The sequence below is a fragment of the Gallus gallus genome, chromosome 2 (genome assembly GCF_016699485.2).
Source record: "Gallus gallus isolate bGalGal1 chromosome 2, bGalGal1.mat.broiler.GRCg7b, whole genome shotgun sequence".
Classification (NCBI taxonomy): Eukaryota; Metazoa; Chordata; class Aves; order Galliformes; family Phasianidae; genus Gallus; species Gallus gallus.
In genome coordinates this window covers 47,165,336-47,189,595 of record NC_052533.1, presented here as the reverse complement: position 1 = coordinate 47,189,595, position 24,260 = coordinate 47,165,336, and the positions used below count along the sequence as shown (strand labels likewise).

General features: G+C 38.7%; 1 protein-coding gene across 1 annotated transcript in view; it reads right to left on the bottom strand.

The window, feature by feature from the left end:
- Window positions 1-883: 883 nt before the first annotated feature.
- Window positions 884-24,260, bottom strand: part of TBX20 (T-box 20) — a 36,781-nt gene continuing 13,404 nt past the window's right edge. Inside the window, exons 6-8 of the mRNA NM_204144.2 lie at window positions 21,031-21,107; window positions 9,476-9,585; window positions 884-5,561 (exon numbers count right to left, since the gene is read on the bottom strand). Of these exons, the coding sequence (NP_989475.1) occupies window positions 5,221-5,561; window positions 9,476-9,585; window positions 21,031-21,107 (528 nt within the window). The 3' untranslated portion in view covers window positions 884-5,220. The remainder of the gene's footprint in view (window positions 5,562-9,475; window positions 9,586-21,030; window positions 21,108-24,260) is intronic.

Below are 24,260 nucleotides of genomic sequence, written 5' to 3'. Positions count from 1 at the left end.
AACTAGCTGCAAAAAAAAAAAAAAAAAAAAAAAAAAAAAAAAAAAAAAAAAAAAAAGACTCTACAGCTGATCTCAATGTGAGGATAAAACTAAACTGCAGGTGTGTAATGGAAACCTTTGGAGTAATGCAAGGATTCTGTTAGAATCTCTTTAAGATATGGCTCTTGCAGAAAGCTTGAAGGCACCTCAAGAGATCACTTGGTTGTCCTAAGGCAAGATTGGCTCTACTCACACCCTTCTCCAGTAATGTATGTTCAACCTGTTCTTAAAGGCTTCTAGTTCCTTATTTACTCTAGGCACTATGGTGCTGTGTTTCATTAGCCCTCTTCTTTGAATATCTTAGATATCTCAAGTGGTTCTCCCATGCTTTAGTAGGTTATTTAAATAGAAATAAAATCCTACTGAATAAAAGCCTATTTAAAACCTGCAGTAGATATGGAGAATTCTTTCCTTCCTTCTTTATATTCTATGTACAGTTGAAAACTTTATTGTATCTTCCTGTTATCTTAACTTTTCCAGGCTAAATAGACCAAATGCTTCTCAATTTTCTTTTTAGAGCGTGTTTTCTAGGTCTCTGTCTATTATCTTGGGAATCCTGGGAACCCCATATTTCAACTATTTAGTTATACTCCAGTGGCCAAAATAGCAATTTCTCTGAATATAATCGCAGAGCCCTTTGAAAGAGCTATTTATATAATGATATGCAAGCTACAAATATAGTTAACTACTGCACAACTAATACTCCACGTGTTGGATTTAGGATTTAGACAACCTTTTGCGACCTTCTGAATTTTGTGTAGAAAATCTGTTGTTTGTTCCACTGCACTTAGTGTCTCAGTTAGAGGAAAAACAACAAAGGCAGAAAGCTTTGGCTAAATAAGAATGATATATCAAAACACCCAATATTTTAATGAAAGAAACTGAATATCCACACATTTGCACTTCTGTACAATTTTGTGATATATATATATAATTTTAAGCTGTTTACAAATAACATTTAATGCTTCAAATATTACATAATGTTGATATTATATTTCTAGCAGAAATAAATATATTGCACTTAAAAAGAAACTTTTCATTAGATGTTGCTTCATAGTTTATGTTCATAACTTCTTTTTCCATAAAAAGATTTCCCCCTGCCCACCCCGTACACACAAACACACACTTCAGTACATGGTGAATGTGCTCACGCAATGCATTATAAACAACAAAGTCAACACAGCAAACAGCAGAACTGTGGTACATTCTGTTAAAGAGATTACATCCAGTTTTTACCTTCCTTATTGTTAAACCAAATCTTTCCTCATGTTTCTGAAGGTACAATTGAAAAAAAAAATGTTGTTTATATGTGCTAAAGGTAAAATACAGCAAACTGTATTTTTTGTCCTTAAAGTATTATAAAAAGTTAATTCAAAGTTTACTTAAATCACTGCTTAGTTTCTTTTAGAAAGATAAAATAAAGGAAAAGAAGTTGTTATTTTATAAACTAAAGACTATATTTGGGGACAGTGTATCACAGAGTAATGCATAAATCCTCTGGCCAGCAAGTAAATAGTACAGAAACCACATCTTCTGCAGCAGAAAGCACTCTGTAGGGAATGGTGAGAAAAACTTCTCAGCAAAATGAAACACAATCTTGCAGTGAGTGGACATCACCTCTCTGCAGATGATGAGCATAAGCTCTGAGGCCAAGGCTTCCTTCCACATAAGGAGCCCGAAGTGTGACACTGATCTCACTGTCTCTCTGCCTCTTATCCAGGAAGGAATTACCACAGCTTCATTACCTTCCAATTTTGGAAAGCTCCCCATGTTTTTGCAATAATTTTCACTGATATTTCTGTTTCTTTATAACATACGTGCGCATACAGAGGATGTAGCATATAGTCAAGTTGCCAGCCCAGACTTTTTTCAATTTGGAAGAGGTTCGTTTTCAAATACCAGTTAGTATTTGTTGGATGTTGGAAGCTGCACCATCTTCATGCGTGTACATGTTCATACAGTGTCACAACCTTCAGGTGCACGCTGCATGTGTGTATCCTTTTATCCAAGAATAAAGCCTTCTGGGGAAAAATTTTCCACTGCATTTTTTAGGCTCCACTACAAGGATGTTAGTTATCATACAGCACACTATAGTTGAACTCACAGAGAAGCATTTCCATTAAAAACTGCACCTTTATCCACTTAGTGTTTGCCTGTTTCTGTCTGGAGAGTACCCTGAAACCAGCGAGACTGAATTTTTATCTTTGAGAGTTCCTCAGGCCATGTAAACCAACATCACAAAAACAACAGCCAAATTTAAAATGCTTTTTGATTCTAGCTTGTCTCAGGGCTCCAAAACTAGAAGAAAAAAATATATACATACAAGCGTATTTATGTCAGTTTTGTTAGTCCTGGGTTGCTTTTGTTGGATAAAAGACCTAAGGCTGTTAACTGTCTAAGGATAAAAGGGTAATCCAGAAAACACCCAAAAGTACTTTTAACACTTTGGAAAATAATCTTATCATTCTTTTTGAAAAGCACATTCAGGCATGTTCTCTCCACCCTTCTTCAATAAAACAATAATAAAAAAAAACACTAAGCAGCACCAAGTTTGCTCAGCCAAGATAGCTCATAAACATGAAGAGCACTTCTCGTGGGATATAAAATGTGAATTATATTGGAAAATAAACTCTAGATTACATTTGGCATTCCTAGAACATCTACCAGCAACAGATGTTCTATCCTGAAAGTGATAGAATTGTGACAGCGGTACAGCAACTCCTTAAATAAATTACTGAGTTATTTTCAAAGTAGTACAATTTTAAACAAAACAATTTTGTTCCTTAACCAATTAATTACACATTTACATTAATGTTCTTCCAGTTATGCAGTCAGTGCTGAAGTTGATTAATAGCTGTTTTTCAGTCTGTTCTGCAAAGTTCCTATATTGCTGCTGTCATAACCACCATCCATACAGATAGACTTTATTTTGGGGAAAGAATGTAAATTTGAATGAAATCCTGTCTTGTTTACAGTCAAGAAATTTACCACTGTCTTAAGATGAGCAGGAATTTCATCTTGGAACCGCTCTCTTGCTGCCCACAGAAGGGTGAGAATCATATATCTATCATATGATTTCATGAAAACTAGTATTTTTATGTTAGAACAGGTCATGAGTATGCACAACCTTGCAATATGCACTTTCCAGATGAATCTATAACCTAGAGCAAATTTTAATGTTTAGACATATCAAGACAATTTAGTCAGTGTCTGATTCTAAACCACTTTAAAACTGCAGAGTTTGGCTCGTTATATGTTTTCACAGACCTGCTTGTAGTAGTGCTAAACCCAGAGACTGCAAAAAGAGGTTTGGTTTCATTCACATGCAGAGCAAAACAGCTGCAGATTTTCCCAGGTCATTTTTTATTAGCATGCCCAACAATGAGTAAAGGGAAATTAGGATGATACTGCACATGACTAAGGTGATTGTAATGGCCAATTTGCAAGATCTTAAATTCAACTACTGGAAAATACACAGATGGTCCTTATCTTTGAGTGTATGCATTGGCCTATAATAGAAGCTGGGAAAAGTCTGGAATGTTGTCACTGCTGTCTGTGACCAGGCTGGTATGATGAGGCACTGGGACAACAACAAAAGCTGGTGACTTGCCCTGCACTTCACTCAGTGTACTGCGCTGTACTTCTCATTTTATGTTGCCAACATCCATTGGTCAAGAGTAGAGGAGAATAGTGCCAAAATGTCTGTTTTTCAATCTGTTCCAGCTCTACACAAATCTTCTAATATATAAGATTGGATTGCAAGTCCTTTTTTTACCAATTGATGTCTTACCGTCTATAACTTGGATGCAACAACACACAGAAAATCTGTTTTGACTTCTTATTTACAGTGAAATCGTAGTTTCCACCAGGCGGAAAACCAGCATCACACCAGTTCTCTTTTCAACAGTGCAAAGGATTCATGCTAGCTCTCTGCAGAGCTCATTTTTTCCTATGAATCCACGGATCCTCTGTTGCATCAGACACAATGTACTACAAAAAGTGGACAGTATTTTCGATGAGAACTCTTCTTACTAACTAAAATAAGGCAGATATGAATTAAAAAAAAATAAAATAAAAAAATTACAGGCAAATCTCATCGATATTTCCCCGAGGAAACTGGGACTTGAAAAACTCAACAGTACAACTCTCGTGTCCTGGCCAAACAGCTTGTCTAGTAACACCTATGACCAAATCCAAGAAAACAGAATAAGTAGAAAGACACTCCAAGATACTGTTATTTGTATATGAATCTATTGATTATAGTGTGATCTAGAGTCTAGATATAGACTGATCTAACCTGAAATTCTGTTAACTAATGGTACCCATTTGCAGCTGGACACAGATGGCAAGCACAGCAGCAAACAGTAGCTTTGGCTTAAAAAATTAGTGTCTTGAGTTTCTGAGTTTAAAAGCAACAGATTTTCTAAAACTCTATGTTTTCCTTCACCATATCTTAATGGACTGCTAAATTGCTCCTCCTAGGATATGAGACAAGCAGAACAGAATACATCATTACAGCTACCGTCCTGTAACACAGTTCTTCTCGGAACTGTTAAGTGTTTTGTGAAAGAAACAAAAGATAAAAGAAAGAAAGACTTGCTAATGATTTTCTCTATGAGATTATAGTAGCAATTATGAAATACTGCTCTTGGCAAGTATAAGCTAGACTTTAAAAAGGACAGTGGCTTTCTCCACTTTGTACCATTCCCAGCAAATGCATGCTGAGATAGCCTAAAACATGCTCAAAGTTACAATGATACATTTTTCTGCTTAGATGCCCATTAGTCACAAGAAGAGGTGAGGATGAATAAAAGTATTGCCTTTTTCAGAATCCTTCTAGCATACAGAAAAAGACATACACAATTAATTTGTACACTGCTGCATAAACATAGTCTCTTTCCACTAGGCAGAACAAACCTTTGGAACAACCTGCACGTGACCAGAAATCCTGGGAACTCTGGGATCTGTTTTGACTGTGTTACACATAGGTCTGTGAGCAGCTCCAAGCTGCATGCTCTCTTCTTGTGATCCCTCAATGGAGGAATCAATCTCCACAATGCGTTTTCTTAGCTGGTTTGAGTTCAGCAGTCTCCCACCACAGACCTTTTGAGAAGGTCCCTTGTATTTTTTCATACCATGCTTGCACATTTAAAATCTTATGTTTCTGTCATCTTACATCAGTCATACAAATGGTGTCATCACTGCGGAGGAGTGACGCAGTCCCTGGATGGCTGCATAAGGACCCTGCTGAAAATAATGATGGTACCTTGGCATGTGGAAAGAAGGGAAAGTGGGGCCAGTACCTTGCATGGAGCTGGCTATTGCAGAGGGTGTAAGAGGCATTCCCAAGCGGCTGTATGGAGGCAAGGATCCTTGGATTGGATGAGGAATAGGTGTAGCAATGGATGCAGTGCTGGTACCCAGGGCACTCAAAGACTGGGGATGCTGAAATCCAGGAAAACTGGTTGAAGAGGATACCCAGGAACTGAGGGACAGGTTATCAGATGTTGTAAAAGCTGATCCTGCAAATGAAGAGAAAGAATGCCTGACATTTGCACTGCAACGTACAAAGCTGGTAGAACAGCAAAAAGAGGAAAATGATTTTTCACAGTAAAGCTGAATTTAATTACGAGTTGCCATTGGAGATACTTTCCAAAATACTTTTATCTCTTCATTGCATCTTTCTCTATATAATTATTTGCCATTTGGTCTCCTTTATCCCTAAATCTTAGACAAACTTAAGTTACAGGAAGCTGGTTGCAGTTGGCTTGAACAGTAAAATCATTTTTATCCATGGGACATTTTTTGTATGAGACACCGTGCGGTGCTGGCATGAACAAACACTGACACACCTACTCTGACATGGAATCACCCTGCATCCGATCCCTGTGGTGAAAACATGCTTGTAGCTTTTTACAACAGACCTTCAGTAGAACCAATTAAATTTTTCTAAAGTTTCAGTCTGGTAAAAGCATAAGAAAATATCATTTGCATTACAGCTTTTCAGGTTTTGTTTTGTTAGTTTTAGTGGCTCTTTTTTTTTCCTTTAACACCAGGAAAGCACGTCAACACTGCATCTTTTCACTCGAATTTACGTGTTCCAAATAGCTCTAAAATGTCAAAACGTTCTTCTTATTTTTCTAACTGTGTGTAGTGCTCTAAGGAACAGCAGCAATACTGAATTATATTGAGATGCTGTTTTTTAAGCGAAGTACATAAAAATATGATAAGCTTATTCCCAAGATAAATATCAACTTTTGATCCAGTGAATGTGGTTTCTTTGATATTTTTTCCATCTGAAAAGTTCCAAAAATTTCTATTTACACAAATTTTCCCCCTCTAAAACTTTTTTCTCCAAAGGTGGCAGAATCTTATTTATTTTGACAGTAATACATATATATTTTTTTTCCCTTTGGAAGGGGGAGGGGAACCAATGAATAATTTGTTTTAATAATTATACACGGTCATTTTCAAATAATCTGATGAAGATATTGCCCCTCACTTCTGCAGTTCTTCTGAGCATCTGGTTATCATCAGATGTCTGGCTTCTAGAGATGGGGGGATAAAACAAAATCCTATAAATACACTCTTAATTTTATTCCTATACAAACAAAAGTTCAACTTATGTCCCTTCTGTATTTTATTTCTTGTCCAACTGCCTCCATTGAGAAAATGTTTCTTACTTTAAAAATAAATGTACTGGCAATTTTTTTTTTTTTTTTATTTTTTTGCCAAAACATAATTTCAAGCCAATAACACAAAACGTCCAGAGAAGAATTTTTGCAGTTGTTATTACAGGTATTAGCTTCATAAATCTGGTTTTTAGAAGACAGGTTCATTCAAACAGTAAAATGAAAGAATATGAAGGCATCCATTTTTTAAGATGCCTGTCTAGCAATCATGGCCATGTACTCAAAACTGTAGCAAAGAACAATAGAAAGAAAAGACATAATACTGCGATTTAAAAAAAAAAAAAAGCAAAACGATAGATCTCTTCAGAGATTGATTTTCAAATCAGAAAGAGCGCTGCTTTTGATTAATTCCTTCTCTGCCTAATGGAACAAGTGAAACGGCGCAGTAACAGGAAGCAGAAATTGTGTCAATTCAGCAATAGGAATGGACTTGAACCAGATCCTGAACCCACCACAGAACCAAATCGTAACTGCTGGGAAATTAGGATCCAGAGCCAAACTGTACAGATAAGAACACACTCACAGGCCAGAGCAAAACCCTTTACAAATCAAGGAGTATCTGAGTATTATTGCACTACTGGGAAAGCTGGCTGCAAATCCGGATTTCAGCAGAAGTTGTACATCTGGCTCTGGTTCAGGTGGCTACCATCAACTCTGAGTGTGAATGCTGGAGTGCAGGTACCCAGACACTGCGCACTGAGGAGTTTTAATTTGATTTATTTCATATCTGTTAATTCCTTTGGAAACAGACTTCTTGTGATAAATATACTACTGAAGGCTAGCCATTTCTATCTTTAGACAGCTGAAATGGGCTGAGATGAGAAAGCTCTGGATGAGTGTTGAAGTTATTAGAAATATATAGCAGTGTTAAACTTTCTTCTTTCTACACAGAACAAAGTATACAATTACTTCTCCTGAGAAACATCCAGAAATGCCATTTCCTCCTCCAACTACAGTGGTCCCCAACTGCAATTTAGTATTCCAAAAAGTCTCACATATCACATCTGCTGTCACCAAAGAAATGTTTTCCAACACGTCTACAGCGAGCTTCTTACACACACCACCCAGCAGCATGCATGTATTTAGCTGTCAATTCTCATACATGAGGAAGGACACACCTCCATTTTGTGTGCCAGGTAGTTTTAAACTGCATCAGAAGAAATAAAAATGTCTGAGGAGTTTCAATGAAATAACTATTTCTCTATATATCTTGGAGGACTTTTTATTTTTTAAGGATACCGGACCTAAATAAAGAGTGAAGGCAGCACAAGTTAATTGTCTGCAAAGGCAGCATGTGTAACTGTTCTGGGTGCCTCAGAAGACTTGGGGCCTAGCATATGGCTCCCACATCAGAAAAAAGTTGGTTGCGACAACTCATCGTCTTCCTCACATATATGTCCTGTTGCAAGCAAATGCATGAGTGTGCCCTGAATATATTTTACAAAAAATAAATTTTAATAAACTATTCTTTCCTCCTGTTATACCTTCCTTCACAATTCTCTTCAGAATAGAAAGGCTCTGACTGCCAGCTCTCACACTAATACTCACCTTTCCCACTTTGTCAGTCTCAAAGAAATAAATCAGACCAGGGAGAAACACAGATCTTGGAGGGAAGGTGCCTTGCTCTGCACTTTTGTCGAGCAAAGAATTTATGTTTATTCAACAATAATTGTCCTAGGATCTAAGGAGACATAACACAAGGTAGTCCCCAAAAAGAATTTGGAAGGATGGCGTCGTACCAGCTAAGGAGTTACTCTAGTAACTCCACAATCTATGGAACTACTCTCAGAATAGATGTGTGTGAACACACCCAACTAATCACATTTTGTTGAAGAGTGAGTTGTAGTTAAAAATAAGTGTTTTCCCTGCACAAGTCTAAATAGTTTATGCCCAGAAATAATGCTCTTATCTTAGCAACACTGTATGAAGTTAGAGGACAAGACAAGGGCACTGCCAGTCAGAAGGCAAGTAGAACTGCTTTACCTCAAGTGGCTGTTGCATATCAGACAGGTCACAAAGTCAACATGCAAAGCACATTGTAGCACAAGTTTATGCTAGTCAGCAATCTCACAGTATGGATCTATTTCCAGTGGCAAATTATGGCAGATGCAATTTTTCCAGCAAATAACCCCACAAAGAACAACTTTGTGTTACTACTACTTTTCTGACTGCTAAAGCAGACAAACCTAAAGTATTTGAGGTGAAATGCCCAACCAGTAAGGACACATTTCAGAGATCACTAGACAAGTAATTAAATGTCAGTTCTCGAGGCAGCTATGGACTCCACTCCCTGTAGAGGCAAAGCAAGCTAACCACAGGCTGGTTGAAAGTGATCTGAACCAAGTCCTTTGTTGGCAGCAAAGGGCACATCTGCGTGGTACTTTACAGCTGATGCTGAGCCACAGTTTTTAAGTTCTACCAAAGGATAGTTATCTGAGATTGCACTCAGCACCACAGTAATGAAGTTGTCTGTTTTTCGGGGGAAATGGAAATGGAAACAGCAATAATTTTCTTCTGATGGCAGTTTAGATATATATGCATTTCTAGAGCTGCCTCCTCAGTGAGCCACCCACTCCAATGCCGTAGACATATCAAATGTCCAATAGAACAATACGGGAATAAGTATTCTTCTTTGTGGATTTATAGCAGAGACAAACACCAGAGAAATGCTTCAGAGTACCACAGCACTGGCCGTGATCCTCCTTTTCTTAAGCACAGTTTACCTCATGAGCAGATTTTCCTACCTCTGCTTTGTGTTGCCTGGCTGTCATCTCCAAGATCATCTTCTCCACCATAGGTTCGAATCGGGGATCGGGCGTAGGAATGCTTTTGGATAAGGCTCTCCACACTTTCCCTGTGAAAGAAAACAACATACTATATCAATATCCTTAACAGCTTCTTATCTGTTTCACAGGATAACCCAAGTCGTCAGCCTCTGTTTGGCAGCAGAAGTTTAACCCTTGGAATATGAAAATAGTTAATTAGGTTAAAAACAGTGAACGTGCTGCCTTTTTCCTGCCCAAATCACACCTTTCTCACACAAACTCTCCAAAATAATTTACCAAAAGGGTTACATCACAGCATGTTGCTGGAAACACAAGCACCATACTTGGCCTGTGGTGTTTTAATATTGCTGATCACCTCTTACTGCATGGTACTGCTTCTTCAGCAGCCAAACCGGAGTAAACTCTTGCTACGATACCTGAGGAAGGTCTCAGACAGCAAATACAAGACCAGAACTCCTTACCAGTGTGAAAATGCAGGCAATAAAACCTGTGCTCTGGAGGTGTTAATGCTCAGTGACCAGTCGAGGTTCAAACACACAACTCAGTTCCTTTCAAACAAGTTTTTGTGTCACATGTAGCCACTTCATCTGGCATCCTCTGTTTTTCTGAAATTAGGGGCATGAAAAAGATGTATCCAGAGAGCTCACCTCTAAACATGTACTCTCCACATCAGGACCCAGGCCAATTTGCAGCAGGAAGTCTACAGACACTACTGATCTCGTGCAGCATCTATTCTGGGAGGGCAGAAGTGTCTGCCAGGCCCATGCCTTGCCAATGGCACAATACACTGAAGTCACCCACACAATTTTTTAAATAGAAGGAAGGCATATCTGCCTGATAAGCCATAGCAGTTTGTAGGGAAGATCCAACCACATACCCAGCATGTTTCCATGTAAGTAGGTGGCATTCTACCAAAGATGAATCTAACCTAGGCACATTTTCAAAACGTGTCTGACTTCTGTTCCCATTTAAGAAATTTAAGTAGTGACAGCTGCTTAAAACTGCTGCTCCTTGAAGATTTTGTTGAACTCACCATTTATTTGTTCATATTTCTTAATGCCCTTTGCTATGAGACAGTGGCTGTCGCAGAAATTCCAAGGAAAAACATTTTCTAAGTAACAGGGTAAATCACAATGGCACATGTTTTTCTCTTCTGCAAAAAGCCCATTATAGTCATTTTGTCCTTGGTCTATCACTGGTATCATTACTTATGCTAGTCTCCTCGGAAAAATATAAATAAAAAGTGGATCTTATCAAAGTGATTTACTTGTGTCAGGACTGGAAGGGGACTGAAAGCAATGGCAGTTCCTACATAGAGGATGATATAATTAAATTACTGCCTTTTAAGTGATTGAAAACAGTAGGCATATCGGGGCTATCTCAAAGAAGATTTTACAAAGAAAAAGACAGATGGTATTGTTTACATTATGTACCGAATACCTCTTGAAACTTTTTTTTTTTTTTGCAGTATAATGTGAAACGCAACAAATTTTACTTAACTAAAAAGACTATCTCAGATGAATACAGAATTAACGAATAACAAATTAGACCAGTGTTTTCCAGTTGATTTAGATACCAGTCTATAAACATATTCAGAACCAAATAATTACTAGTCTTTAAAGATTGGAAAAATAACTGTAATTCAGGTGATTGCCTGTATTGTCTCTATTGACTTTATTTCTAGCAAGGGTCTGCTTATAATGACAGGCGTTCCTGCAATATTTGGATGCAATGGAAAGGCTACATACTCTAATTTAAGTGCAGTGGGCCAAGTTCGTCTCTAACCTCATTGGATCCAAAAGCAGTTGGGGGATAAATTCACCCCAATAAATTTATGCTTGAATTACCTACAGGGATTTAGAGTTAAATCAAATGCCCATGATTATTGCAGACTAAATTCTTTCCAGATGGGTCTGTATGCTAGACAGAGAATTCTATTATTCTATATGGTTGTCTTCTTTTAAAGGAAAGAGATGACTTCTTAGTGAACTCTGTATCTGTAAAGTCTGAAAACTAAGAAGTGTACGGTTTGTTTGTTTATTTATATTTAATGTTGTAATGTTGCAGATAATATGCTAAAAGTTTTAGAAGATTAATCTCATTTATTGGCAGAAGAAGCCAGGATTTTTATGGCAGAAGGAGTGGTATGAATATATTGGATAAGGGAAAGGAATTCACTTTGCAAAAGCAGTTCCTTTTGTGCATCTAGGATTTAAAGCTCAACATTTAATGCACTTATCTAGCCTAACTATGCTGGTGATTTAAGCTATAACCTCATCACACCTAGTAATTTTTCATTTTGGACATTGAGGCTTTGATTTATATCATGGGTGCATGAGATTCACACCAGGATTTAGGTACCTGGCCCCCACAGCTTTCAAGTGGACATTCTCCTTTTGCACACACACCTGCTGCATTTACAACTCTAAACAGACCTAACAAAATACAAAAATATGATCAGGAGAACACCTAAGCGTGCAAAAGGAAACAAAACAAAGCAAGAAGTGCTGTATTTTTTCCACTCATGAATCTTATATTTGAGTTCTCCAATCTAGCAAAACAAGACCTGAAATCTGCACTCAGGTTTTCCCCATCTTGCACAAGTGACCTAACTACCAAATCAAGGGATAATCTTTGCTTCTCTCCATCTTTCAAAGGAAAGAGGTGGTGACATTTGCATGAGGTTCAACTGTTTTACGCTCAGAGACCACCACTCAGAGACCTCAGAAAAGAAAGTGGTTGAAACACGTCAAGTTTCCCACAGAGGTTAGAAAGAGGAGATTAACCTCTTCAACTCACTTAAGACAGAGGCACTACTTGCTCCGAAGTAGATGTGTAAGAGAAAGCAAAACTTATACAGCAGGTTTTAAGTGGCTGTGAAATCTTGTTCAGAATGCACAAAAAATAAAAAAATTAAAAAAAAATAAAAACCAAAAAAACCTGACTACAGGTTCCTACTTATATCACTTTGTCAGTCTGGACCAAAAGGACTTAAATCACGAAATCTTCCTAAGCATTCTTTTTATGAAAGTTTGTACTGCTTAGAAGATACAGAATATGATGCCCTCTAGAGTGGGCCAATAAAATAAACGTTTTTTAGAAGTCCCAAAATATAATAATAATAATTATAGTAATATGAAAAGACTCGTTTATTTAAACCTATGGCTTTATAGTTCCCTATGCAACATCTTCATATATTTCAGCACATTTCAAAGGATTTACAGAAATAATTTATAAGTTAATGAGCAGTAAATCACTATTTGCTATTCTCGCTCTACTCAAAATAAATAAATAAATAGATAAGTGAATTTATGATCAAAGATGAGAAAAAATGAGATTTGGTGGAGATTTTTAGAGCTCTCCTTTGGTGTCTTCAGACATGATCCACACTAATCTGCCTGAAGAGGAAAGTGATTTCCAGTTGCTCAGTGCTCCATTTTTTTACCTGGTCTATTCAATTCGTGATCCCTCATTATCTAATACTTAGACCTAACAATTTGCATCTTTTAATGTAACTTAAAATGCTACAGTTTCTTCTATGAGTAATAGCCTTGATTTTCGAGCAACCAAAACCTATCAGCTGTATACCAGAAGGATGTGTTCTTTCTGTCAAACCCTTTTGTGTGATCTACCAACAATTTTCATTCTTCCAGGATCCTCTTCAGCTCATAGTTCCTTCATGAATACTCAGAGGAGGTAAAAAATAATATACAGGCATAGTATGTTACTATGATTTTAGCTACATTACATGTGCAATTGGATAATAGCAGATGACAAGCTGGAGAAGAGCAAGTTAGGAGCTGAAGGTGAAGAAAAAATAAGAAAAATATGTGCCAAATGGAAAGGAAAAGAACAAGCACTTATTGGCTAACACACCCTCCAAGGAAATACTGAGGCAAGATAAATGTAAGAAGAGGTAAAAAGGAAAAGGAGTTTAGGCTGATCCAAACGATCTGCTTTCTGACAGAAGCTCACCTTGAGTTTGGTCCTTTTAACAAGCCTGTGCTTACCAGGAACAAAGCAAGAAAGAAACCAGCAAGTCCTGGACCAGAAATCTAAGGAAGTAAAGGACTGGGAGAAATTATCAGTTTGCATAGTTTTAAGGTACATAGACAGGACATTTTATGCCTTGTAAATACATGCCAAGTCTTTGCCTACATTTAGTTAGCATTGCACTTTGCATACAGAGTACTCTGAGAGGGTGAAAAGTAGAGAGGAAGACCTTGATCTGCCTGATAAATAATTCACTAACACTTCACAAATTAAACCCAAGATCTTGCCATGGTACTGGATACTCACAGAGAGACTGTAGGAAGCATACATGGGGATCAGCTGAGAAGCAAGGCCCCGTGTAAGGATGCTGACTCTCTAATGCTGTCAAATCCAAATCACATAAGTTCTCTCTGGAGCCCATAGAGACCCAGATCACATTGAGAAGGATCTTTAATCAAGATAAAAGAATACTGCTTCTTCATAGATGGAAACAGGTTTGTTTTTTTTTTTTTTTTTTTTTTTTGGTGCTTTGTTAATATCATTTTTTTCTGTTGCTTTTGCTGTTACTCTGTTTCAGCTGTGCATTCACAGCCTACTGATTACTATGACCCTGATCCTGAGGTGTGTGATCGTGAGCCCTGCTGTTATCAGTGAGGGCTCACTTGGCCACAATGCCCCATAAACACAACGCCCCCCATAAACACTTGCCACATGTGCCTGACGCTATGGATTTTCCTCAGTTTGGCACAGAGAGCACCAAGGAGATGGAGACAGGAAGTCTACCTTTTCCTTTTGGGATGAGGAGGCTAAGGGCAATATATTTTGGTTTTGGCAGAAGGTGTTAGAAAATCTAATCCAGAATGAGTTTGCTGGAGCCAGGCCAGGGTTGGTATCCATCTTAAATCTATACAATGGCTTCAGAGCGGATGGAGTTGATATAATATTCAGGTACCATTCCACCACAAGGCAGGTTCAAAACCCACTGGAGACAAAATGCAAAAGTGATAAAGAGCAAGTGGTAGATCCAGGGACTCCAGACTCATATCCTCTTCAGAAGTCATCATCTCAGTTATGTAGGGCATCAAATTTCAGAGCGGAGTACAGCAACCTGTTAGCATTTTCTCTATTTGCCCTTACTATCCAAGTGATAGGTAAGCAAAATATAAGGATATCCTCAGAATCCACTCCCTATTCCTGGTGTTGTGGTTTTTGTCTTTTTTTCTTTATGAGAAAAGCAATGCTAAAGAGAATTTATAAAAAATAAAATAAAAAAACCTGACAACTATGTTTTGCTTGGCCATTCCATTCAATGCAAAGAAAAATACAGAACAGGATATAAAGTGTATGAATTATCAGTTTGCGGCCTGAATGACTTCTTTAGTTCTGCATTTCAAAGGTTTCCTTTTTTTGTAGCTGCCAGTTAGTATGTTTGGAAGAAAGCCCAGATAACAGAAGACATCAGAAGCGAGGTGAGGTGAAGACAGATGGGATAAATGGGCTGAGAAGGCATAAAAATAAACTTGTCGGAAGTCGCACTGTAGTAGACTTCTTTTTTTAAGGGAAAATATGACTAATTTGTCCAAGATGCAAGTGCTAAAAACAAGCCCTAAAAAAAATAAACAAAACAGAAAAAAAAGAAAAAAAAAGGAAAACAACAGGAGGAAGAAATACATTTCTATAACAGCAGCTAGGACTGAACAATGAAAACTGTCAGAAGCACTGTTCAGTTATCACTCAGCCTTCGTGTTTCCATGGCTTATAGCTGTTACCTTAAGCATGTACAAACATACAGACACAGATTAACCTGCTTGTTCCCCTGGTAGATAAATATTGCAGGTTGACCTAACAACGTAACTCAACTACTACAGGGAATGGATCAAATCCTCAACCAGAACAGAGCAGCACTGTTACACCGCTTGTGTCAGCTGAACCAACTCTAACCAGTTACGAACCAGGGCTCATCAAACTACATTGACTCACATAAACTGAAGTATAATTTGGCCCAAAATGTAGCACAGAAGCACCACACGTTTTCACTGAAAGTCAAAACTATCAGGCAAGTGTTGGATGAAAGCAATTCTACAAGAATACCTGCAATTTTAAAAAAGAAGTGAAAGGAAAATTAAATTATGGAACACCTAGCTCTAGATGATTTAAAGAGAAAGAATGAGTACATCTCCAAGTGGTATTTACTGGCACCCTCACAGTAAACATCTGATTACCAATGGCAGTTATGGAATAGCTATAACATGGAGGTGCTTTAGCTTGGCTGAAGTCATGACATGGGAAAAGTAATAACTGAAGGAGGAGTATGAGGATATTAAATATACCCACTCTACGTCTCTCAGCTGAAAAAAATAAATCTTTATACAAGGAATGAAAAAAAAGGAGAACTTTTTTTTTCCTCCTCTGGTTTGCCAAAAAGCATAACCACTACAAATGCGTATCAAAGCTCCTTCTCTGTATCTTTATCCCTGCAAAATATGGTGACACTTAACGACAGACAAGCAGCTCCAAAAAGCTCCATTTCAACCTGTGAGTGCTACCAGTTCTTTTTGGCTGTCAGGCAGAGGATGTAAGGTAAAGACAGAGCAGCACCGTGACACACAAATCTGGGGAAATCTCCTGGAAAATTTTCCCTGGGATAGAAATGGTGGATCTGATTTGACGTCATCCCACCCGCTTAGCATGCACTGCATCTATGTGAGGTAAGTGAAATACACTAGCAAATTAAAATATTTTATACAACTTTGCACAAGAAGGAGAGAACAGAAAAGCAACCCTAACTAGAAAACAGGTTAGGGTATGAGTGCTTAAAATCTTGGGAAATGAAGAGGTCTTAGCTGGCAAGGAAGGGTTTATGCTGGAGAAAAGGAAGAGTTGACTGCTATCAGGAAGCAGAGTTGGAGGAATCTAATTTGAAGGGAATGTTTCAAGTTTCAGCTATTCCAGGTGCCTAAATGTAGGCCGGTACTGCTCGCTATATGTCCTAAGCCATTCGAGCCTCCTGCAAGGTCTGGAAAGGTTGATATAGAAGCTACAGATAATCAATTTATGCCTTCGCAGCAGCAGTTGCTGGAATAACCTCAGCACATCTGCAACAGTATGAGTCACCAGGTGTTTAGGTACTGCTGTACCCAGTGTCTCCCCAAAGCTCAGAACATCACTTCACCCCACCTAAACAACAGCAATGGGAAAGCCCTACTCAAACATGGACAGAGGGTACAGATTTCTGGCAGCAGGCTGGGGCCTTTCCTCTAGATTATCAGTAACCAGTGGGAGCAGGAAGGAAGGTAGCCCCTGTAGGGTGAACAAGGAAGGGATGGGAGCAGAGACAGCTGCTGACAGCACATTAAGTATATGGTTTGACTGCTACTTCAGCAAGACAGTACCTTTATCTGGGCATTAGCATCCATTTCACTTGCAGCCTTGTAAGGCAGTACAATGTATCTCTACGTTTCAGACATGAAGCTCCTCAGGGGAAAATACAGAATCTGATTACTACGCAAATCCAGCTGGTACGATGGGTTGCGGCTCTCTTACTTCCCCCAGCCCCCAGTCCTTGCTTTCTCTGCCTAGAAGTCACTTGGTTGTGTAGCCAGACTTTCACATTGGCTCCTTAAAGCATGTCCCTATCTCCCAGAAAGGCTTGTATGTATGAGTATACTCCCTTAGTTGTCTTTAACAGTCTTGGATTCACAACCCAAACTTGCCTATCATATGCTGGAGAAAATAAACCAGCAGCGTTCAAGTCGTAATTATACTGTGTCAATTCTTGTTTGATCATTAGGTTACAATTCAGTAGTTCAGTCAACTCACGCTCTTCAAACGATCACCCGTTTCACTGGATTGTTTGTATGACACTTAACTGTAATAGTTTCATTTAATTACTTATTTTTGAGAGGCCACCTTCTTTATCATAACTCAGAGGACAAATTCTGGATCTCTTCTGTTTGAATTTTCATTTTGCATCTTGTATGAGTTTGGCAGTTCTACTTAAGCAGAAGCATAAAGACATGCCCTTATAACAGCCGAGTGAACTACTCATAAAGCTTGCATTACTTTCAGGTTTGTTTTTTGTTGTTGTTGTTGTTGTTTTTTTAACTATTATTATTAAACAAAGTTTGCCATTAAAAAAGATTTCTCATCATCTGCATTACTGTGTGTGGCGTCTTGTAGTCAACACCATAGAACATCAAGTTCCACAGTCTGGTAATTGCAGCTAAATGTTTGTTTTTTCAATCACAACCACTGCAGAGGCTTTCTTTATAATAGAAAAAAAAGCAAATACCACATAAAAAGATCAAAAGGTGAGTCAGAACTTATCTAAATCACAGTAGCCACAGATAAAGCCTGTCCCGTTGCCATAAATAGATTACCACAAGTAACGTATGGAAAGAGTTGATTGTGGAAGGAAGGAATCTCACATCCTACTGAAAATTCAATATATACCAAACTAACATAAGATTTTTTTCAACAGTTAAAAGCTTTGTATAGATAGCTATGAGTACTAGCAAACGGCTGTAAGGCAGTTAGACAACAACAAAAGAAAACGCAGGAACTTGAATAGCTTTGCATTTGTCGAGCTCCTCTATCATTTTGCAAACCTGACTACCTTTACATATATTATAACTCCAACACATATAATGCAAACAAATCTAATCCTAAAGGCATTTGCAGCTTGAATTTCCTACATAGAGATCGTAAATCTAGAATGGGAAGCTTGAAATCGTTAAAGTCACATATTTATAAAATCATATTCAATTAGGTTAAAAAAGTGCAATTTCTGTCATCATGTCATAAAAAGATGTGTTTTTCTCTCAGATCTACTATAAAGGAAAGCTCCCTATATTGTTACAGATAGGGGCTGTTTTCAATCAGTTACAAGGAGCAATCCAATTACCGGATGGTTTAGTGCAGTAACTGACTCCAGACTAATTTAATTTCTTTAGGTCTCTAAAGATCAATTGATCTGATTTGTTTCCCTCCCCAAAGGCTGTTTAGGAAAAAGCAGGCTTAAATACCTGGAAATGAAATAGAAAGCTCTGTACACTTTCACACTACTTAGGTCATTCTGAAAAGCTGGAACTTGCGATAAATTAGCGCTCTCTTGGCCCTAACATCACAGGCAGCTTTACAGGAGACTGTTAAGATCACGGCACAACATAGCAGATTATGCATGCACACGCTGAACACAAGCTGTCTTAGGAAGAATTGCATGGAAGATAGGTTCACAGCTTCTAGGTAAGTATTCATTTTTCAAGAGCTGGGCAAATGTGCAGTTCTACTACACAGTCTTTCCCCTGGCATAGATGCGTATGGTACATATCTACAAGTATTTTTTATCAGACAGTTGTCTTACCAAACGTACCACATTTCCAACTCGACTGAGTGAGAGTCACACTGATCTATCCTGTGTATCCCCTGCATTTTGTAATGCTCACCTCATTGGACATAAGCCCGGAAACCCTTCCTGTGTCATACCTCGCATTGCTATCTCTCCTGCTTCACATCAGATTTATTTAAGTAATATTGCTGGTGCTAAGATGAAAGCTGTAGAACAGTGGGCACTTTGAAAATGACATTCTTATGTGCCTGATTATTTAATGCTGGAAATGAATAAAACCTTTGGTATGTCTGGACTACATCTGATAACTTAAGAAATTCTCAATCTCCTATTAGCTAGCCCCCTTGTGTACCACACGTTTACTGTCCTATCACTTGATAAACAGTGCAGCAGATCTTTTTTCTTAAACACCACTGTGCCCTAATCAGAGCTAAATGCTCCCATTTAAGTGAAAATAAGATTGTATCCAAATCTAGACTCTCAAATGCAGAGTTTTAATGGGATTTCAATGCTTTTCCACAGTCTGTTTTTGTATTTATTGTAGGTTTCACATTTGGATACTTTATCTTTCATGGCAACACTCATGCCTGGGCTAAGCTGCCTGTCTCAGGCTCTATTCTTATCAATAAACAAAAGGGCACTGTGGTTTATGCTCAGCATTTCTGACTTCGTGCCATGTGCTGTTATAATAAGATGTCCTCTGGAAAAATTCCCTTCATACCCAGCACCACGATAGTCAGTTCATCAGCACAAAGGTAACTCAGTTTTTCTTCCCGCTTATCTACTCAGACTCCCTCAGCCTTTGCAAAACTGTGTCATTAGATGTTGCCTGTCTGTAAAGCAAGGAAACTGAAATGTTTTTCAGTTTTTCTTCTCTTCCTACAGGTCCTTTCTTGACTATTTACTGCATTACTGTCTGAGCTTTGTACATTGTTTTCTAGTGCTCTGTCCAGAAACCAGGCTATGCTATTTTAGTTAACTTTATGTTACTTTTCTCCATATTCGTCTAAGACCTTCATCTAGAGTGAAACCTTTAACAGCTTTGCAAGCATGCATTATTGTTCACATGCTTTTTTTTCCCCCCCAGAATTACTGTTCTTTCACCCAGCTACTTAACAGATCACTAATGATCCAGTAGTAGTAAGGTATAAGTTATATCAACATTTTCCAGCCATAGATTTGTTGGGATTTATATGCTTTTGCAGTACCGTGAGGAGATTTTCTAGCTCTATGCTCAATAAAGTCATATTCCGTTTTGTCCCCTATATGCACCCATGGAAAATGAATCACAGATACATCTGGATATCCCCATATAGGAGCCTGGAGGGTTTTGGCCTCTCCCAGTTTACTTTCATGATCATATACTCATAGGAAAAATTGGATGCGCTATATCCATCTCCATCAAGTTCTCTTCCAGCCTAAAGGACGCAGACTGCTTAATTTACTTCATTTGCCAAACCATTCGACAAGATATCATAAAAATGTGATGCACTGGAGAGCTACCAAGAGATCGAAGTTTGTTTCCTACTCAGCTGTGGGTTAATGCTTCCGTCCCTATGGCAGCAGTTGCTTATAATGAGCTGTACACACAAAACTCCACAGTTTGCAGATAAAGCTTTCCCCTGATGAAGCCTGCAGTACAATTTTGGTGAAACAAAAATGGCATCTTTGTCGTCAGAGTGGGAGTTATGGGATTTGTCCTGATGGCAATAATTGCTGACTTCAGTGTCTGGGACTGCTGAAGTGTATTTTGGGAAGCTCCCCTCTCTCTTTTCCACTGTGTGAAGCAGTGAGGAGCTATAAAGATGTTTTTCACAGGACCACTGCCCTTGTTTCTCTGTGACCCAATTCACAGCCCTCAATAGGATTAAATGGCACGATAAGAAAAAAGCTTTTCATTCTAAAGTTTTAAAACCGACTGTCTCTCCCTCCAAGAAGCCCCATCAGGAAGATGAATATATCGACCCCAACTGGAACAGATGTCAAAACTCAAAACAGCTCTTTCTTCGTAAAGTTTGTAAGTATTTTTAAAGGAGGTGCAGGGGGCTTACTATATGCAACAGGATAACTTTAAAATGCACAGCTTCTCAGGAGTTGAAAGGATGCTTTTCCTACAAACTCTCCCTTCTCTTTATCTTATCTGCATGGAAAGTAAACAGAAAGTCCCCATTACCTCTCGATATCAGTGAGTCTGGAAGAGTCGCGGAATCCTTTGGCAAAAGGGTTGCTGTCAATTTTCAACTTGGTTATCTGGAAACACAGAAAAAAGCAACGCAACATGAAAATAGTGTTAAAGTATGGCAGCGTACAAAGTGTTTGCCTATCCATTCTCCTGACTTCACCACTAATTGTATCCGTGTTCTTTATGTGTGTGCACAACTCCTGAGGTGCTGCAAAGCCATGTATATTATCTATACAGGAGCAGAAAGACCAAAGGGTACAGTGGGCTCAGGCTTTGCATTACCCGGAGCAGGAGTAACCCACCCTCATAAGACATTATTGCTTCCAGAAAACACAAATAGATAGGTTTTTTATCATGAGAAAGCACAGCACCCTGCAAACATCTGAGCCTCTCCAGTGGAGCTGCACATCAGCTATGTCCAAACCGTGAATGGCTGCCTGCAAACTTCAGTCCCATTTTTTTTTCAGTTTTTTTTTAACTGCCATGCAAATATTCTCAGCCAGATTTACCTTCCAGCACACAGGGGCAGTTTAGCTGTTTTTGCATGGAAAGATGGAAGGGAAGGGAAGGGAAGGGAAGGGAAGGGAAGGGAAGGGAAGGGAAGGGAAGGGAAGGGAAGGGAAGGGAAGGGAAGGGAAGGGAAGGGAAGGGAAGGGAAGGGAAGGGAAGGGAAGGGAAGGGAAGGGAAGGGAAGGGAAGGGAAGGGAAGGGAAGGGAAGGGAAGGGAAGGGAAGGGAAGGGAAGGGAAGGGAAGGGAAGGGAAGGGAAGGGAAGGGAAGGGAAGGGAAGGGAAGGGAAGGGAAGGGAAGGGAAGGGAAGGGAAGGGAAGGGAAGGGAAGGGAAGGGAAGGGAAGGGAAGGGAAGGGAAGGGAAGGGCTAAAATAGTAACCCCCGTTGAAACAGTCAGTCCTAGAAAGCCAGATCTCTTGTAAGAAAAACTCTTTTCCCATCTTCAAATGCAGCCCTACAACTTTGTACACTTTGTCAGCCTTTACTTTTTGCCAGAGTAACCACAAACTAGGACACCCTGTGGCACCAGGGATGCACTGAACTTTGCAGTGAAACTTCCCTGGAAGAGATGGGGGCTTCCACTGTGTTTCTGGGAGCAGGAAAACACGCTGTTGCCCTTAGCAGTTTTCTAGCTGTCCAGTTAAAAACAGTTTAGTGAGTAACACCTGAGACAATCAAAACAATATTCGGATTTACTAATTATGCTAAACAGCACGTGAGAGTTAGAGTTTTTCTTGGAACAGAGGGACAACATGGGGTCTGTCCTGAAGGGCAGCGATTGCCACCAACTTCAGCTACAACTGACGAAAGTCAACATTGCCTACTGAGCAGTGGTTTCAGTCTGACTTTCCTCACATTAAGAAAAAAAAAAAAAGTCTTCATTTTTTTAAAGGATGGCCCTACAGACTCAGAAAGGAAAGGGGTCTTTTCCAAATCCTTAGACAATCACATTGTCATCAAGCCCACGGTTGTCAGTGGAGGCTGGTCAAATAGCACCTCAGAGTTGGCTGAGGTTTTGGGGCTGTCCTGCCTTGCAAACACACACAGTGACAACCATCCTCAACACTAGCTTTACAACAGCTCAGCAAGCCAGGTGCAGTGTCCTCCATCTCCTGAGAAGTCTACGTGCCAGATTTGCAGCAATGCTGGGAAGAGCAGCAGGTTGGTGCCTCACGTATGGGGAACATTTTTGTGGCAGCACTTGAAAGCTACCTTGCAAAAAGACAAGCCCTAACTAGTTTGAGTGACTTAGATCACCAGCACACTGAGCCAAGTGTACTGCAGAATCATGAGGATTTCTATTCATCTCTTGAGTGTATTTTCACCAATCAAACTTCCATTTTCCTAATATTAAAGATTTGGTATGACATCACAAGAGAAACTTTTTGTATTCACCAAAGCCAGATGAGACTCACAATCATTTATGGCCATATTTTTCCTGAGAGACTGTCTCACAAACAATCAGAGAACATCTGCTAGAAAGCATTTTAAAATGAAATTTGACCTACAATTCAACTCTGTGGCAGTGGTTTGACTGTTTAAATAAATGCATGCCCTTTAAATCTTAAATTATGAGATAGTTTGTTGAAAGTGTAATGTATTTAGCTTTTATCTAATAACCTCCAGAAATGTAATCAACCCCTCCTTAAAACAGTTCTGAAAGAAATGGCAAAAATGAAAAAAGGCTCCATTTTCATTAGTCATAAATAAAATGACAGCATCAACCTCCAGGGGTTCCGGAGATGTTCCATTGAGAAATTTTCCAGGACTTGTTGCATGTGCTTTGAGAAGGTTAGTTTGGAAACATCTCTGATATAAATATCATCAGTAAACATAAATCCATCCTATAGAAATAAATGCCAGGTTTAGCTAGTTTAGTGCCTCCTGTGTTCTACTAGTTTCTACAGAAAGTTAAAAGGAAAAAATCTAACCAAATGTTCAAACTACATGGTTTTTTGAGATTTTCATGTGCTGAACCTGAGTCTACATCAAGACATCAGATGTTGAGCCTTAAAGCTGGAGGTGGGGTCTGTCGCAGGAACTAACTTAACACTGCTACTACTGCAACCATGGCTTATTTGAACCGTCATGCTGTAGTTTTATTTTATTTGTGGCATTTGGAAATGAGTTAGTTTTGCTTTATATTAAGAAAAGCAGATTTCTTTAAGAAAACAGTAGGTTCTTTGACTCTAGGATGCTGCCTGCCCACATGTTTGGACAGTACTTCTTAAATTTTTCTTAACTTGGGGGAATTAGAGATGGAAAGGGTTGCCTTTTTGAAATGCAGAAGACATTAATCCTTTTAAATACATTTTGAATCGCAATGAAGCCAACAACATATTTCTACTGACTTAAAAATTAAAGCTCTGCCCACTATTAAGCAAAGCCTCTTCTTTCCAATTGTTTATATACTTCCTAAAATTACTCATTAGCAATCCATTGTTTTGATCTCCTCCGTTTTGTGTACATTATTCACTGGCATGCAAATTGAAATTCAAACATCTGGATGTAATCTGGGCAGCCTCTGAAAAGTGTATCTCAGAGTGATTCCCTTACATTTGAGCCTAACAGCTTAATCAGTCAACTTTTTAAACCCATGAAATCATGATGTGCAAACCAGAGTATTGCACAGCTAATTGCTCATGGCATGAAAGATCACTTCAAATAAGAACGGTTCCTTAATGAACTTGAATTAGAAAAGGACAAAATGA